Source organism: Branchiostoma floridae, chromosome 11 (assembly GCF_000003815.2).
Source record: "Branchiostoma floridae strain S238N-H82 chromosome 11, Bfl_VNyyK, whole genome shotgun sequence".
In the NCBI taxonomy this organism is placed as follows: Eukaryota; Metazoa; Chordata; class Leptocardii; order Amphioxiformes; family Branchiostomatidae; genus Branchiostoma; species Branchiostoma floridae.
The window spans coordinates 16,764,557-16,782,476 of NC_049989.1; the positions used below are offsets into that span (position 1 = coordinate 16,764,557).

At 40.3% G+C, this 17,920-nt stretch overlaps 1 protein-coding gene and 1 long non-coding RNA gene across 2 annotated transcripts in view; both read right to left on the reverse strand.

Moving 5' to 3' along the window:
• LOC118426254 (CUB and sushi domain-containing protein 1-like) overlaps positions 1-15,877 on the reverse strand; it is a 28,837-nt gene extending 12,960 nt beyond the window's left edge. The window contains exons 1-15 of the mRNA XM_035835529.1: positions 15,868-15,877; positions 14,933-15,103; positions 14,392-14,562; positions 13,745-13,915; positions 12,795-12,887; positions 12,161-12,286; positions 11,399-11,491; positions 10,576-10,746; positions 9,976-10,146; positions 8,939-9,109; positions 8,250-8,420; positions 7,521-7,691; positions 6,802-6,972; positions 4,533-4,703; positions 4,159-4,329 (exon numbers count right to left, since the gene is read on the reverse strand). Coding sequence (XP_035691422.1) covers positions 4,159-4,329; positions 4,533-4,703; positions 6,802-6,972; positions 7,521-7,691; positions 8,250-8,420; positions 8,939-9,109; positions 9,976-10,146; positions 10,576-10,746; positions 11,399-11,491; positions 12,161-12,286; positions 12,795-12,887; positions 13,745-13,915; positions 14,392-14,562; positions 14,933-15,103; positions 15,868-15,877 — 2,203 coding nt within the window. The remainder of the gene's footprint in view (positions 1-4,158; positions 4,330-4,532; positions 4,704-6,801; positions 6,973-7,520; positions 7,692-8,249; positions 8,421-8,938; positions 9,110-9,975; positions 10,147-10,575; positions 10,747-11,398; positions 11,492-12,160; positions 12,287-12,794; positions 12,888-13,744; positions 13,916-14,391; positions 14,563-14,932; positions 15,104-15,867) is intronic.
• Positions 15,878-16,347: 470 nt separating this feature from the next.
• On the reverse strand, positions 16,348-17,349 carry LOC118425516. Its single transcript, XR_004832303.1, has 3 exons — positions 17,204-17,349; positions 16,683-16,853; positions 16,348-16,512 (listed from the first exon to the last, which is right to left on the reverse strand). It is a non-coding gene; the product is annotated as an uncharacterized LOC118425516 (long non-coding RNA).
• Between the last annotated feature and the right edge of the window lie 571 nt (positions 17,350-17,920).

Genomic DNA, 17,920 nt, shown 5'->3' on the forward strand with positions numbered 1-17,920 from the left:
GCAACACCTGACTCGTCTCGGTGTTTTCTTTCAAGATGACGCTCGAGGTTGAACGCACGATCAAATTCCCGATCAAAAATTTTGCAGACGTGAGGCATACTTTTTTGGTCGGTGGATAGAAGGAAAATGATTAGATATTGATGTGCACACAGATATTTGTCGCGCATTTAGGTTTTTTAGGGATCGTACGTTTTACATCCTGTATACACCCTACGTATGCCTTAATTGCATTTGCGGTATTGAAGTATAGTTGTCATGTCTGAAACGTAGATGCATATAGGGTGTATACAGGATGTAAAACGTACGATCCCTAAAAACCTAAATGCGCGACAAATATTTGTGTGCACATCAATATCTAATCATTTTCCTTCTATCCACCGACCAAAAAAGTATGCCTCACGTCTGCAAAATTTGTGATCGGGAATTTGATCGTGCGTTCAACCTCGAGCGTCATCTTGAAAGAAAACACCGAGATGAGTCAGGTGTTGCCTCGGGAGAAGTCATCGTTGATACCGAGACGGGCTCTTACCGGGAGCGCGATGTTTTCGTCGACTCCGACGTGTCGTCTGAACACGACACGGATACGGTTGGTTCCGAAGATGGGGATTCGACGGTGTCACAAGATGAAGAAAGCGTCTCAGACGCCGAATCTGTGATGGGCTCCGAGCAAGGAGACTCCACAGAAGAAACCGACAGCGACAAAAGTGGTTCCGAGAGTGATACAGGGACAGATGTGTCCTCCGGGACGGTTTCATCTGATGAAAGTGAATGTACCGGCTACGACAGCGGCTACCACAGCGGTGACGAGGAGGAATGGGCACTCTATCAAGACTGGTCTATCGCACTACCTCACCAGCCAGGCGATGTTCCTCAACGTGTCATCAAACAGAAGAAGCGCGCTGGCAAAAAGTTTTATCTAATAGAGTTCGCTGCATTGCCTCGTTACAGTAATGAGATTGTACACAGCAAGAACTGGGTGCCAGAACAGACATTGATGAAAAAATATGGTTACCTCGTCCTGAAGTAATGTGAGGTCGCCATATCGCTTGCAGTACAATTTTTCTTTCCTAATGTGATACCATGTTTGACATGTAGGACGACTTGTGTGTTGGTTATGAATTCCTTAATACAATTTTGATCGCCGTCAAGTGACAGCAAAGTGTTAAGAAACATGATCACCGTACACAAGTGTCTTTTGTGTTGTGTTGATATATGCCTACATAACAGACACGTATAACGCTACTACAAAGCAATGATTTCCTGCATGTACATATAGATGACATATGTCCGTACGTACATGACAAATATGCTTACCTATAACAAATCTACTTACTCATTTACTCCGGAGCATACTCCGGAGCAGTTTTATTTTACTCCGGAGCAGTTTATTTTACTCCGGAGCAGTTTTATTTTACTCCGGAGCAGTTTATTTTACTCCGGAGCAGTTTATTTTACTCCGGAGCAGTTTATTTTTCTCCGGAGCAACACGTATAGCTACTCCAAAGCAATGATGCACTGCATGTACATATAGATGGTATATGTTCGTACGTACATGGCAAATATACTTACTTACAACAAATATACTTACTCACTTACTCCGGAGCAGTGTTTTTTTTACTCCGGAGCAGTTTTCTTCTTACTCCGGAGCAGTTTATTTTACTCCGGAGCAGTTTATTTTACTCCGGAGCAGTTTATTTTACTCCGGAGCAGTTTATTTTACTCTGGAGCAGTTTATTTTTACTCCGGAGCAGTTTTTTTTTTACTCCGGAGCAACACGTATAGTTACTCCAAAGCAATGTTTCACTGCATGTACATATAGATGGTATATGTTCGTACGTACATGGCAAATATACTTACTTACAACAAATATACTTACTCACTTACTCCGGAGCAGTGTTTTTTTTACTCCGGAGCAGTTTTCTTCTTACTCCGGAGCAACACGTATAGTTACTCCAAAGCAATGTTTCACTGCATGTACATATAGATGGTATATGTTCGTACGTACATGACGAATATACATACTTACAACAAATATAATGGGATGAATTAAGACCTGATGAAGCAGTACATCGAGTTTGTCGCAGATAGGCTGCTGGGAGAACTCATGTGTAGTAAGCTTTACAACAGCGAGAACCCCTTTGACTTCATGGAGAACATTTCTCTTGAGGGAAAGACCAACTTCTTTGAGAAGAAGGTGGGAGAGTATCAGAAGATGGGGGTGATGTCCTCCTCTGAACAGCAGAAGTTCACGCTAGATGCTGACTTTTGAAAGTACAGAATAAAAGAACGGAAAAATCAGACGGTCGTTGTCATGTTTGTTTATTTTTTACTTTGTGACGTAGAGACTTCACCAGGCCAAATAAGGGCATGTCATTCACGATTGGGGAGGGGGATGTTCATTTGGGGTGGGGTGGGGTGCCATAGTTACCTTGCTCCGCCTGAATATATGATACCTGACCCCTGACCTGCTCCGCCGGAATACATAATATCTGACCTTTCACCTGCGCCTGAATACATTATATCTGACCTCTGACCTGCTCCGCCTGAATACATCATATCTGACCTCTGACCTGCACCACCTTGCACCGCCAGAATAATCATCGCAGCGTGCTCCTACTATACTACTCAGATTAGCCGCGAGGCTCGGTGGGCGTCACTCCACCGTCATGGGGGCAGGAGCATGGCGAGTATCGAACTCAAGACCTACTGATCCTGATTCTAACGCTCCAGCCGTTGCGCCACACAGACACCCCTTTATTCTTTCATCACACCAGATAAAATTAAACGTTTGAATCTACAAAAAAGTACAATAAGGAAAGGGTTTAAACGATATAAAGAAATGATAAACGATTAAAAGGCTTTTTTCTTCATACGTGTGCATGTTGGGACGGTGCCATCCCAAGTGGCGGTAGCTTGGCATGTTAATGAAGAACGTCCTACAAGTTCGTATCCCGAACCACACGAGAACTGCACCACGTCTTGGTAGAAATTGGATCCAGTTTTCGCACCGTTCGCAGGGGCAGGAAGCAGAGGGCACTCCACGGCTGAATTGAAATACAAAAAAATACAGTAAAATTTCTTAGCAATCTATCCACAAAATTATTTGTTTTTTAAAGTATAGATAATTCTATATATAATCCTGACAATGTATTAGATTGTACTAACAAGAATTGTGCCAACAAGAGTCCGAAAAAATAGGTCATCCTTAAAGGTAGTTATGGTATTAGCATTGTTTTCATATGCTCTTCAACTTATAACATGGAAAATGTCACATTGATTTTATAGGTGCCACGACACAAATCCAAACGTATTTGTTCAAAGTATAAAAGCAGCAGGGAATTCTATTGTGTCAATGCGTCCTTTAATTTCGTGATTTAGATATAATGATGTTTAAATTCACTTAATTTTCAAAATGCATTTGAATAATAGTAGCTTCATTTACTATTAACAGTAGACGCCAGTTTATTGTACAACGGATAATTGCACACTTCTGTTAATTGCACGGAATCTCCAAATCCCACATGGATGAGGTCCAGTTGGATAAACTCTCATTATTGCATCACTCAGATAATTGCACGAAATACGGTGGCAAATGGGGTGTGCAATTAAAAGGCCTCTACTGTACTGAAATATACAACTTTCTAATAGATCATGCACACAAAACATTCTTTGTATAATTGATGTTTGCATCTAAAAAGAACTTCCTGGTTACATATATCACATATCTTGGAGTCCCAAAACGAAATACAGTGAATGTTCTTTTTCTTATTGATTATAAAAACTTAAGTTTATGATTTCTAACATCTGCTCGGAGTCTCAATTGTCCGGGGCAGCTGTTTATTAATTTGTGTCAAACTACTGTCACATTACTCGACATCTGCTTGAAGGTAACCATATTACAGTAAGATCAAACAACCCGCGCCGACGACATCAGTGGCAATAAAAATTAAAATGTACCTTAAATATTACATAACATTAAACAACGTCTTAGGCGTAAAAAATCGCACAGACAACAAAACGGTAAACTAAACTCCATACGATTGCAACAAATAGACTGTGAGACACAGCTGCGAACAGCATGATAGCCCCAGCTTTAATTCTCCGTGAGGTAGTAGCTTTCCCTCACAGAGTAAAAATGTAATTTTGTTTAACACGTACGCGGACATGTCGGAGCGGCGCCATCCCAAGTGGCGTCAGCCTGACATGTTAATGAAGATCGTCCTACAAGTCTGTATCCAGAATTACACGTGAACTGCACCACGTCTTGGTAGAAATTGGTTCCTGTTTTTGCACCGTTTACAGGGGCTGTCAGCAGAGGGCATTCCACGGCTAAAGAAAAATTGAAAAATGATTTTTGAAAAATACCAGATCCTGAGCAGTTTCTTCGACTATATCTACATATAACTGCGCAAATGGTTCACAAAATATAGTTGTTATAAGCATTAAAGCCGTTACTACTATTCTCCATCAGGAGACAACGCTCCTTTAAATTCCCGGAATAAAAATATACATTTGTTTGAATTGGTACGTACGTGGACATGTTGGAGCGGTGCCATCCCATGTGGCATCAGCTTGGCATTGTAATGAAGATCGTCCTACAAGTTTGTATCCCGAATTACACGTGAACTGCAAAACGTCTTGGTAGAAATTGGTTCCAGTTTTCGCACCGTTTGTAGGGGCTGCCAGTAGAGGACACTCCTTGGCTAAAACATGATGATGAAAAAAATGCAGCTAATGTTTATGAAAAACAATACAAAATATCTCGCGCAGACGACCAGACGACATACCAAACTTCATATGAATGCAGCTCTAAGTGTAACGTGACATACTCTTTCAACCGTCACCCTTAGTTCCTGACCGCCTTGCTTATGAATATTAATGATCTTACCGTATATATGCGAGACAACTTTTTGAAAACTGAAAGGCCTATTCTCTAAATGGATGACAGCTAGTTGGGGGGGGGGCGTCCACAGGAACTAAGAGTGGCGGTTGCAAGAGCAGGGTACACCCAGACAGGCGGTTTCGCTGTTGGATGTCCCTGCGTAGCAGGATGGACATACGGATGCAAACAGCAAAAATCCCAACTACAATTTTGTCAGGAGTTGAACTTAGAGTAAAACTAGAGTTCGGGGACCTCATACCTCCATGAAATATTTATTGCTTTTTTGTGGATGGTATGTATGTTTATAGTCCGTTGTATTTGAGAGTAATGGTTATATAATATAAATGTTATGGGAAAGTAGTGGTGTATTTATTTAATGACACACAGGATGTCCATCTGATTAGTAATTATCAAAATGTGACACTTAATTGTGTAATGTGCGTTTAAGAGGTCGACGGCATATGGTAGCGTGGTGTTCCTTAAGCTTGATGTTTGGCATTTAAAATGTCTAAGGTTGTCAGCATTATTGAGGTTCGACTATGTGCCTCAGAGCTGTGTGGTGGGAGGAAGTTGGGAAACTCAGAAAGAAGAAGGGATGTGGCCAACTTTAGTCAGATGGTGATTCGATTTTCCACCAATATGTTATAACATCAGCTGTTCACACGGTACAAAAACGAGATGCACACTTTCCTCTGACAGCCCTGCACCAACTGTAAGATGAATGCTTGGCGCCAACCCCGTCTGCTAAAAAACAAGTACCATTGGCTACGAAAGAGACAACTAACAACTGTCCCTTATCGTAACAAAATCAGAACATCTGTATCGCCCATAAAACTTTTGACACCCAACCCAGATGAGAGGACCTAATGGCATTTTAATCACCATGTCACTCAAATCAGCAGTACAGATGTGAGACATCCATACCTGTTAAGCATTATCGTTAAATGTACCTCAACTTCTTACAATTATACTTACGCTTCACATCTCCATGATATCCTAAGCAGACATAAATAAAACTAATTATCATATTAAAAAAACTCTGGATTCCCCAAACAGCTGTCACCTCACCATCTGCTTGGAGCTAAGCCCATTAATAAACACATAAAGCACGATGCCTGTACCAATATATCTTAAAAAAAGGGGTGATTTCTGATATTATTACATCAATTATAACGACAGATACGGCTCCCAAAATCTCATCGATTCGAGCTTTCATCACACCCCACCAACACAACAAGTATGAAACCAATCCATCCAGCCGTTCTTGAGTAATCTTGTACACAGACAGAGACACAAACACTTAAAGTACGATGCCTGTTCCAATATATCGCAGATATAGGGGGGATTTCGGATATTATTACATCGATTATAACGACAGATACGGCGCCCCAAATCACATCGATTCGAGCTTTCATCACAACCCACCAACACAACAAGTATGAAACCAAAACCATCCAGCCGTTCTTGAGTAATCTTGTACACAGGCAGAGATACATAACAGAAAATATAACCTCCATGACATTTCATGGAGGTAACTACTGTGCCAACTGTTACAAATATTTCAAACAGTCATAAGCAGACATAAATAAAACTACTGGGGGTTCCCCAAACAGCTGTCACCTCACTACCTGCTTGCAGCTAAGCCCATTAACAAACACATACAGCACGATGCCTGTACCAATATATCTCAAATATAGGGGTGATTTTTGATATCATTACATCGATTATAACGACAGATACAGCTCCCAAGATCTCATCAATTCGAGCTTTCATCACACCCCAGCAACACAACAAGTATGAAACCAATCCATCCAGCCGTTCTTGAGTAATCATCTACACAGACAGAGACACATAACAGAAAATATAACCTCCATTCCATGACATTTCATGGAGGTAATTATGATCATATCGATACATACGTGGGCATGTCGGTACGGTGCCATCCCATGTAGCGTCAGCTTGGCACGTCAATGAAGAACGTCCTACAAGTTTGTATCCAGAATTACACGTGAACTGCACCACGTCTTGGTAGAAATTAGATCCAGTTTTCGCACCGTTTGCAGGGGCTGCCAGTAGCGGGCACTCCACGGCTAAATGATAGAGATTATACAATGAAGATGAAGAGCAAAAATGATTTTGTTATGAAAGATATTGTCAACTCACTTGAGGTAATGCTGGATTTGCATTGGTTTAAATTTATTAGAACAGAAACCACATTGACGTAATATGAATTTTCCAGGCTAAGGTGTATGGTAACAACATGCTAAATGTGAACATGCTAAATGTCAAAATATAGGGTATACAAAGACACAAGCACAGAAAAAAAGTTCTTTAAAGTATAAAAGTTACATAGTAGCAAGAAAGACTATTGTAGCGTTTGCTAAACGTTATGTTATGAGTTGCTAACTTTCATAATTTGTATGTTATGTTTAAATTGATTTAACTTGTGAATGTCATATGAATGAGGTTCCCACTTTACCACAGACTTGTAGTATTTCATATCATAAATACAAATAAGTTCCTTATTTGCATACTAGATTTTTAATCGATTTTCCTGCCAAAGATGCATCAAGATAGAACCTCTTTGGTTACATATGTCACAAGTTTAAAAGTCATAGTAAGTTTTGTTTTAACATACGTGGACATGTTGGGGCGGTGCCATCCCATGTGGCGGTAGCTTGACATGTTAGTGAAGAACGTCCTACAAGTTCGTATCCAGAATTACACGTGAACTGCAGAACGTCTTGGTAGAAATTGGACCCAGTTTTCGCACCGTTTGTAGGGGCTGGTAGCAGCGGGCACTCCACCGCTGGAAAATATATAACAAAGAACACAATTAGAAATCCTTAGAAGTCTCTTCGACAAAAAACACATTCAAATACTGTAAAGGGGTCATGAGACACAGCAGTGAACAGTGCAACAGCCTCAACTGTAATTTTTCGTCAGGAACTGCCCCCCCCCCCAATTATAGGACAAAAAATATAATTATTTTATTTTACGACGTCATTTTAAAGTCATCGATGTTGCTATTTTCAAAGTCGTATGAAATATTAAACTTCTGTTATCTGCACTTGTTGCTACATTTTTGGTATCATATCTTGACGTTTTTAAGGAATACCCCTTTTCCATGGTTCCAACCAGTATAGTCAAATGTATGACGTCATAATTACGTCATGGAAGCGTCAAATTTCTGTAAATCTTCAGATATTATGTCTACATCATTCACTGAAAATCTGATGGCCACATGATAAGTTGTTACAAGAGTGAAAAATAGCGGGTCTCACCCCCACCACCACCCCCTCCCCAAACCCCGTTCAGGTAACGTTATGATAAAAAAAAGCCCGGTCTGAATAGCGTTAATACCTACGTGAACATGTTGGGACGGTGCCATCCCATGTGGCGTCAGCTTGACATGTTAATGAAGAACGTCCTACAAGTTCGTATCCAGAATTACACGTGAACTGGACCACGTCTTGGTAGAAATTCGATCCAGTCATCGCACCGTTTGTAGGGGCTGTCAGAAGCGGGCACTGCACAGCTGAAACATAATAAGTATATAACATCTTAGTACTAGACTGACATGAAATAAAAGTAGTCTTACTGCCGTAGAGGCTGAATTGTGCAGCTTTTTAATCACAACAGCGGCTTTTTATGCAAACACAAATTATAAGTAAAGTTTTGCAACAAGTACATGTACACGAGTTACTGCTAGATACATACATCTGAGTTTAAGCGCTCCCAGTGCCATATGGGCACGATAGGCCGGGCACCACAGGTCGACCGGGAGTGCTCCTTACCCCACTCAATACATATTTATTAAATACAAACTATGTCACATCTAAAAATTATTCAAACTATTTACACGGAATATATTACATTGTACAAACACTGCCAGGTCTCCACTGCCAACAATACTTAAGGGTACAGACAGCCTTTGAAGCACAGTTAAGTGTTACTTATAGTGCGTTCGGAATGTTCAAAATTGAACGGACAATCACAAGCATTTCCAAGCACGACGTGACTTAGTCACCATGACTAACAGATGCAATACCTTACCTCCACAAGTGGGGGCGCTGTTGCTCCACGTGCCGTCTGCTTGGCAAGTGGTACTTGCAGCACCTGTCATGTCGTACCCGGAGTTACAGGTGAACTGCACGACATCCTGATAGTTGTTAGTACCACTCATGCCACCGTTGTCTGGAGCTGTTTGCACCGGGCATTGTACAACTAAAGCGAAATTGGAAACGACAGAGATATTAGCAAATGGTTTTGTAGAGTACATGAAATACATATGAGAATGAACATCAAATTTAACGTAAATCCTTGTATCAATTACTAACATTCCCACTATGCTGCTGCATAAACGGCAAAATGGCTATTAGTGTTATAGACCAGGTTTGTACAGGCAGCTTATACAGTACTGCATATATGACCCCGTCGCCTATTTTTTGTAAGTGTTGTCAGATGTTCTTTCAATGCCCTCTTGCTGTAGATGATCTCAAACACTACCTAATATGCTTTTCCTTGTTTATCTTGTTTGCTTCCTCACAGAGAATTTATCTTAGAGGAAGAAAATTATTCTGTCCCCAAGAAACTTAGAAAACTTCTAGAATTTTTTTCTTGCATTATACGAAAAAATGTGGAAGATTTCGCTTAAATCTCTAGAAATGTTTTTGTAGTTTCACGTTTTGCTTGAATTGTTTTCTACATTTTCCTGCAAGAATATTTTTCTTTATATAAGAATTGTCCATGGGATAAGCAACATAAGAAAAAAATCATTTTGGCAGTGAACATGGTACTACCTTTTACCTTAATTTTTCAAGGCACGTGTAAGGCCGACGGTAGGTAGTCATTTGCACATGACTTTAGTGGAAAACAGAATCTATATGTTTCTTTCTCAAGGACACATAATAGGGCACTGTATAGGGACTATATAAATCAGTACCTATAATTTCTTAGTTAACGTGGCATCGACCTAGCTGTCTACCCACGAGTAATGGGTGAGTGTGCATATATGGTTCTCAGTCCCATACACAAGTCCAATTTAAAACTGCTTTATGTCTTAAGAATATGTTAATGTCTATACATCATACTTAAGCATGTTGGTGCAGTTCCGGTCCAAGTCCCGTCAGCCTGACAGCTTAGTGCAGAAGTGCCCACCATGTGGTAACCCGTGTTACACGTGAAGGTGGCCACGTCTCCGTAGGAGTTCCCGCCGCTCACGCCGCCGTTCGTTGGGGAGCTTTGTGCTGAGCACTGTACGACTGTTTCAAGGTATGAAAATGACAATCATGTTTACTAAGGTTCCAGGTAGTAAGATGCGCAACGTAACATTTGCAACTGCGCATGCACATAACATGTAAATGGTCAGACGTTTCATGCAGTTGAGTCCAATGCCTTAGGCCATTGTCCTATGTGCCGGATAGCTATTTTCTTGAGGAGCCGCATTTGCTCCCTAATGCAAACAAAAATTTCTCCAAGTCAATGCATGGAAAGTTAAGTCAGAAGAGATTCGGCCAATAATAGCTCAATGCAGCTAGCTTTGGTGTCTGCAAAGAATAAACCAATTCTAGCTTCCCAATTCTTTTAGATTTTTTTTTCGCGAATAACATCTATAATATATCACTCAAGATTACGCAAAGAGGTGGACTCTAAATGTTAAGATTTCATAAAACAAACATCGCATTTCGTACTTGTGCATGTTGAGGGGCTCCCGTTCCAAGTTAGGTCTGACTGACAGGTAAGTGTAGATGAGCCCGCCATGTTGTACCCTGTGTTACACGTGAAGGTGATTGTGTCCCCGAAGGAGTAGGTTCCAGTCACACCACCGTTGGTAGGAGATGTTGGTGCGGGACACTGTCCAACTGTTTATGGATAATAATACTTCTCATTTTGACTTTACCATGATAATTAATGGGGACAATACAAGTAATGTAAACCATCTATAATGTTGCCATTAAACTCAGCATAACACAAAAATGTTACTAAATGCTATATGGATAATGATCTTTACCACCTCTCCCACCAATGTGAGTCATAACAATGTAACATAGACATAGACATACACTAAAACAAAACATTGAAATCCTAAATAATTAGATCGAATTACAAATGACATCAATAAAATAAAACGACCAATTATACATAAGCGATCAATATGTAAGTGCAGCTACAAAATCTTTTATATACTAAAATTAAATGTACAACTTCCTAAACAAAAGTGAAATAATAAAACCTGACAAGGACATGGACTTAAAAACATTATTTCAAATAAATAAATAAATCAGAAGAAACTGAAACAGTGCAAGGATTAGACCTCGCATTTAGTTACGTCAAAAAAATTGAATTGCACATAGATATATCAACGTTATTTTGACCTGTTAAAATACTGATTATTTGTATCTTATTGTGATAAACGGTAACGCTGTAAATATTTACTTGTACAGGTTGGTGAAGTTCCATCCCAAGTGGTGTCCACCTGACAGGTAAGTGTCGCTGAGCCAGACAGGCTGTAACCTGAGTCACACGTGAAGGTGGCCACGTCTCCGTAGGAGTTCCCGCCGCTCACGCCACCGTTTGTTGGGGCTGTCAGTACGGGGCACTGGACAGCTGTATGGCGGCATGGAGTAAAACAGATATTTTATGCCATAACAGCACTAGTAGTTGTAGTTAGAATAAAGGACGAATTAGATGAGATACTGTAAATGCATTTAAGTTGCGGGGATTTATTTTTGAGGTAGCGGGAAAAAGGACTTTTCGCGCTGGTTTTAAGTTCGCGGCAACACCGTAGACTACAGTCTAATACCATAATACAAACATGTTTGCGGTGAATTTAAGTTCGCAGTGAAGTGGTCAACGTGAAAACCTCGAACATTAATCCATCCTGAACATTTCTGCATTTACAGTATGGTGAAGGTATGTAACATTTGTCAGCAAGGAACACAATGTTCCTTTACATGTCTAACAAAGTACTGCGCCGTTTTTGTTACTCAAGCACATTTACTCACGCACAAAATTCTATATTTATCAATATGGTGACCAGTCCCACAGTTCTGTCCTGCCACTTGATACAATATGTATAATACGAACACCAGAGGGACTTTGCTAGTTTACAAGTAACCACGGTGACAGCCGTCTTGAGCGGCTGTTCGTTTTACATCTTTGCAGAAGAAGAAGAGATAACGAAGCAAATGTGATGTGTATTTCATCTAATAGTGAAGAAACAAAAATTACCCATGCATGTTGGGGGGCTCCCATTCCAAGTTAGGTCTGACTGACACGTAAGTGTAGAAGAGCCCGCCATGTTGTATCCTGTGTTACACGTGAATGTGATCGTGTCTCCCAGAGAGTTGGTTCCGGACACAAAACCGTTTGTTGGAGATGATGGAGCTGGACACTGTCCCGCTGTATCCAAGTACAGATACAAGATATTATGATAAAGAAGAAAAAGAAGAAAAAAAATACCTGTTAGCTTATTCGTTGTTGTTTCAAGATAATTGCTATCACAACAAAGATTTAACACCAGTTACGAGTACATCAAACAACGGTACATACACTAAACCTTTACGCACATGAACTTTCTTATCACACACCTAAAAAGACCTGCCGTGTGTAAGTAAGTAAAGGCACTCGTCGGTCTCGCAGGACCATGAGTAGTACTGCATATAAATTCTACACAATGTGTGTGTAGTGTGTACCGTGTGTACTTTCTGCTTAAAACCGTCTACACACACACACATACACAAACACACACACACACACACACATACATACACAAAAAAGCTATATCTCCATTTTGACAGGGATACAGGGAGGGAGAGAGAATCTCATTCACCTGTACAAGTTGGTGAAGCACCATTCCAAGTGGTGTCCGCCTGACAGGTAAGTGTTGCTGAGCCCGACAGGCTGTAACCTGAGTCACACGTGAAGGTGGCCACGTCTCCGTAGGAGTTCCCGCCGCTCACGCCACCGTTTGTTGGGGCTGTCAGTACGGGACACTGGACAGCTGTATGATGGCATGGAGTAAAACAGACATTTTGTCATGGCAACACTCTTTTTCTTTTCCCCCGACCTCTTTCTCTCTCTTGTCACTCTCTTCTCTCTAACAGGTATGGAATATATATATATATATATAATATACATGTATGGAATATATATATATATATATATATATATATATATATATCGGCCAAACCCAGGAATAATGAGCACAACTCAGATTTCGAAGCATAGATATCAAGCATTAAGTCTTTTATGAATGTGTACAAAAATTCAAATTATTCTGATCATTACTTTGCAGGAGACACCCAGTAACGTTATGTAAGGGAGAAGGAAAAAAACGCGGATAATCGAGCTGTGACCTGAGGTGTGCGGGTCAACTTGCGCTTGTGGAAGTCAAATACCCACTTCTTTCTACTTGAAATAGAAAGAGAATTATAATCAAACATTTTTACAATGTCAAAGAGTTTACAGCATGGGGAAATCGGCCCCATGTCTAATTACAGTTCATCCTTGTTTTACTCGTCATTTACCTACTGATGTCCAACAAAAAGAAATGCCTGGTAAATAATATTTTGACGTATAGAGGGTATTGATAAAGGGCTTCATACTATGAAGTTGTGCCTCAAAATTTGAGTTGTGCCTATTATTTCTGGGTGGGGAGAGAACTTATTAATCACCCCCTCGCATATATTGTATTGCTCTTTGGATTATTTGGGTTACTAGATAAGAAACAAACTAATGGTCAAACATAAAATCATTTATTATATAATATATCTCTGGACCTAGCTAAATCTTAATCATATTCTTACAAAATGTACTGATTCTAATTAAGCTTGGCGGTTTTGCTAGTATAGATCTCACCTGTACATGTTGGTGAGGTCCCACTCCAGGACAAGTCCGCCTGACATGTTCGTGTAGAACCGCCAACTAGGTTGTATCCTGAGTTACACGTGAAGGTGGCCACGTCTCCGAGGGAGTTGGAACCGCTCACCGCACCGTTTGTAGGGGGTGTCAGTGTGGGACACAGTCCAGCTAAGTATAGATATTTAGATTTAGCTACGAACTACATACCGGTTATAAAATATATTCATAATCAGAAATGTTAAGCAATTGTCTCGAAGGACTGCATCAAACTTGTGCTATACATTCACATAGAGGGTGCGCACAATGAAGTAAGATAACAATCCAAAAATTACCATGCCCTATAGCCATATAAGATGAAAACTAAAGTGGTCAAAGCAGTACTGATGTGGTGTCTCCTTAGAAATTTTAATTCTTATATTCCATTTTTAAACCATTGTAAGGAATAACCTCTTAATCTTCGTTTGGTGCAGTAACTGTGGTATTTTAGTATTCAAAAATGTGTCTTTACCGCCAATCTCGGCAAACCTCTTCTCCAAAACATGATATTCTAAAACAGACATGAAATAAACTTACTTTGAACAATAAAAGCAAAGAACTGCAACATTAGGCTTTTTAGATTTTTTTTTATCTTATTATACCGGTACCTGCACAAGTTGGCGAAGCTCCATCCCAAGTGGTGTCCGCCTGACAGGTAAGTGTCGCTGAGCCAGACAGGCTGTAACCTGAGTCACACGTGAAGGTGGCCACGTCTCCGTAGGAGTTCCCGCCGCTCACGCCGCCGTTTGTTGGGGCTGTCAGTACGGGACACTGGACAGCTATAAGGCGGCATGATATGGAGTTTAATTAATATTATCATATAGCCAGGCGCCTCGGACAAATTGGCCAATCAGAAGGCCCCGTTTCACGTTGTTCATGACGCCGTAACAAATAGATTTCGGCCAGGCTGGTGTGTATCGCTCCTCTGATTGGTCAGAATGAATCGACACCGGCACCAGTGTCGATTAATTTTAACCAATCAGAAGGAGCGATACACACAAGAAAGTAAGGTATATGTAGGCATTGGCCAATCAAAAGGAACGAAACATATGCCAGAGCAGAGGGAATAAGTACAGACTACAAGGGCTGACCATATGTTTTTGGACAAAATTACTGATCCTGAATTCAAATCAGCATCCAAGATCTCACCTGTACATGTTGGTGAGCTTCCACTCCAAGACAAGTCCGCCTGACATGTTCGTGTAGAACCGCCAACTAGGTTGTATCCTGAGTCACACGTGAAGGTGGCCACGTCTCCGAGGGAGTTGGAACCACTCACGGCGCCGTTTGTAGGGGATGTCAGTGTGGGACATAGTCCAGCTAAATAAAGATGCATAGATTTTGTTACGAACTAGATTCTAAAACTCAATGTTGCAATATATGCTCATGGTACGCTTACACAATAGCCGCTTCAGAAATTATCAAATCTCTAATTCCACTGAAATAAATATTCAATTATCTACAGCTATTCTGTAATGGTGTTACTATTGACTTTGACCACTTGCCTTGTAGCTTCTCACCTTTGAATCTTGTAAGAAATGACCACTGTATGTTAGCTTGCTGAAAATAACTGTGATATTTAACCCTATTCAGACTGGGCTTTTTTGGTCATCCCTGGACGGGGGATTGGTCTTTTGAGGCCCTCCACTTCTAAGTCTTATAACTCTAACACGACGTGCCGTAAGGCCACCACAGGACATAGTTTCGACATAATATCTGATAGGTATTTAACCTTTGAAGTTACGATGACTTAAGATGACGTAAAAATGACGTCATCAATTTCATTATATTGGCCGTACCCATGAAAATAGTGTATTCTCAGAAAACTGCTACAAAAATGTAACAACAAGTGCAGATAACAGAATGATAAAATGACGTCATGCACATCTAACACACGAGTTGGGCTCCGCCATATTATATCCACCACCTTGAATTTTTAAAAAATATTTTTTTTGCAACAAATAATCACAAAGGGCAATTGAAATAGACTAAATTCATTAATTTAGATGGTTTTTGATGAAAAAATACCAGGTAGTTACAAATTTTAATGGATAATTAGCCTGTTATTCTTGGTCTGGTCATACGGTCAGCCATGTTAAATTTTGGACTGATGACATCCTGAAATTAGCATAGTTTATGCATATATAATTATGAAAGATATGCTAAATAATATAAGATTTTATTTATGTAACAAAATAGCAGTAATATAGCAAATAAATGTGAAAAATACATTGTTAGAACCAAAAATAGTGATTTTTGGCAAAACTGCCTGTCAACAAACGGTTACCATGGCAACACGAAAAAATGGAAAATTTGTCAAACTTGCTAAAACTGTTGCGAACAATATTTTGAGAAAAGTCACAACATTTGGTGGCTCTAGCGTAAGTTGTTCTGGCGTTATAGGACATCAAAGTTGCCACAGGCCTCAAGAGCCCCCCCCCCGTCTGAATAGGGTTAAAACATTAAAATATACATGTATGCTGCTTTCAAGAATATTAATCAACCAATACTTCACGACATGATATTCTGCCTTAACATTCAGTTGTAATCCATTTTACCTGCACATGTTGGTGAAGCTCCATCCCAAGTGGTGTCCGCCTGACAGGTAAGTGTAGCAGAGCCAGACAGGCTGTAACCTGAGTCACACGTGAAGGTGGCCACGTCTCCGTAGGAGTTCCCGCCGCTCACGCCGCCGTTTGTAGGGGCTGTCAGTACGGGACACTGGACAGCTGTATGATGACATGGAGTGCCAACAATATTTAATTATCATGCTAAAACATAAAACACGTTTTTTTGTATAATCGGGGGATTTTCGTTAGACATTTTACATATCAATATTTTTTCTTCTAATAGTTTACTTATGTTATTCTACTAATTTTTTCCACCTTATATATCTAACCTGTACATGTTGGTGAGCTTCCACTCCAAGACAAGTCCGCCTGACATGTTCGTGTAGAATCGCCAACTAGGTTGTATCCTGAGTTACACGTGAAGGTGGCCACGTCTCCGAGGGAGTTGGAACCGCTCACCGCACCGTTTGTAGGGGGTGTCAGTGTGGGACACAGTCCAGCTAAGTATAGATATCCAGGTTTAGCTTCGAACAATGATTTTGCAATACATGCTCATTGTGAACCTGAACATGCAATAGCCACTTCAGAAATTATCAAATCCCTTATTCCACTGAAATGAATATTTGAGTATCTAAGGCTATTCCATAATGTTGTTACTTTTGTCATTGTGCGCTTGCCTTAACACTTTTCACCATTGAATTTTGTCAAAAAGGACCACTGCATTTTTACTTGCTGAAAATAACTGTAATGTTAAAAAGATTTTAAATGTATGATGCGTCAAAAAGCATTCATAAACCACTACATTCGGACATGCAATTTTACCTTAACATTCAGTTTTAATCCATTTTACCTGCACAAGTTGGTGAAGCTCCATTCCAAGTGGTGTCCGCCTGACAGGTAAGTGTCGCTGAGCCAGACAGGCTGAAACCTGAGTCACACGTGAAGGTGGCCACGTCTCCGTAGGATTTCCCGCCGCTCACGCCGCCGTTTGTTGGGGCTGTCAGTACGGGACACTGGACAGCTGTATGATGGCATGGAGTGACAACAATATTAAATGATCATGCTAAATTATGCAACACGTTTTATTATGAAATAGGGGAATTTTCGTTAGACATTTCTCATATCGATATTTTTTCTGCGCATAACCTAATTTTGTTCTACTAATGTTTTTTTCGACCTTATATATCTCACCTGTACATGTTGGTGAGCTTCCACTCCAAGACAAGTCCGCCTGACATGTTCGTGTAGAATCGCCAACTAGGTTGTATCCTGAGTTACACGTGAAGGTGGCCACGTCTCCGAGGGAGTTGGAACCGCTCACCGCACCGTTTGTAGGGGGTGTCAGTGTGGGACACAGTCCAGCTAAGTATAGATATCCAAGTTTAGCTTCAAACTATGATTTTGAAATACATGCTCATTTTGAACCTGAACATGCAATAGCCACTTCAGAAATTATCAAATCCCTTATTCCACTGAAATAGATATTTGATTATCTAAGGCTATTCCATAATGTTGTTACTTTTGTCATTGTGCGCTTGCCTTAAAACTTTTCACCATTGAATTTTGT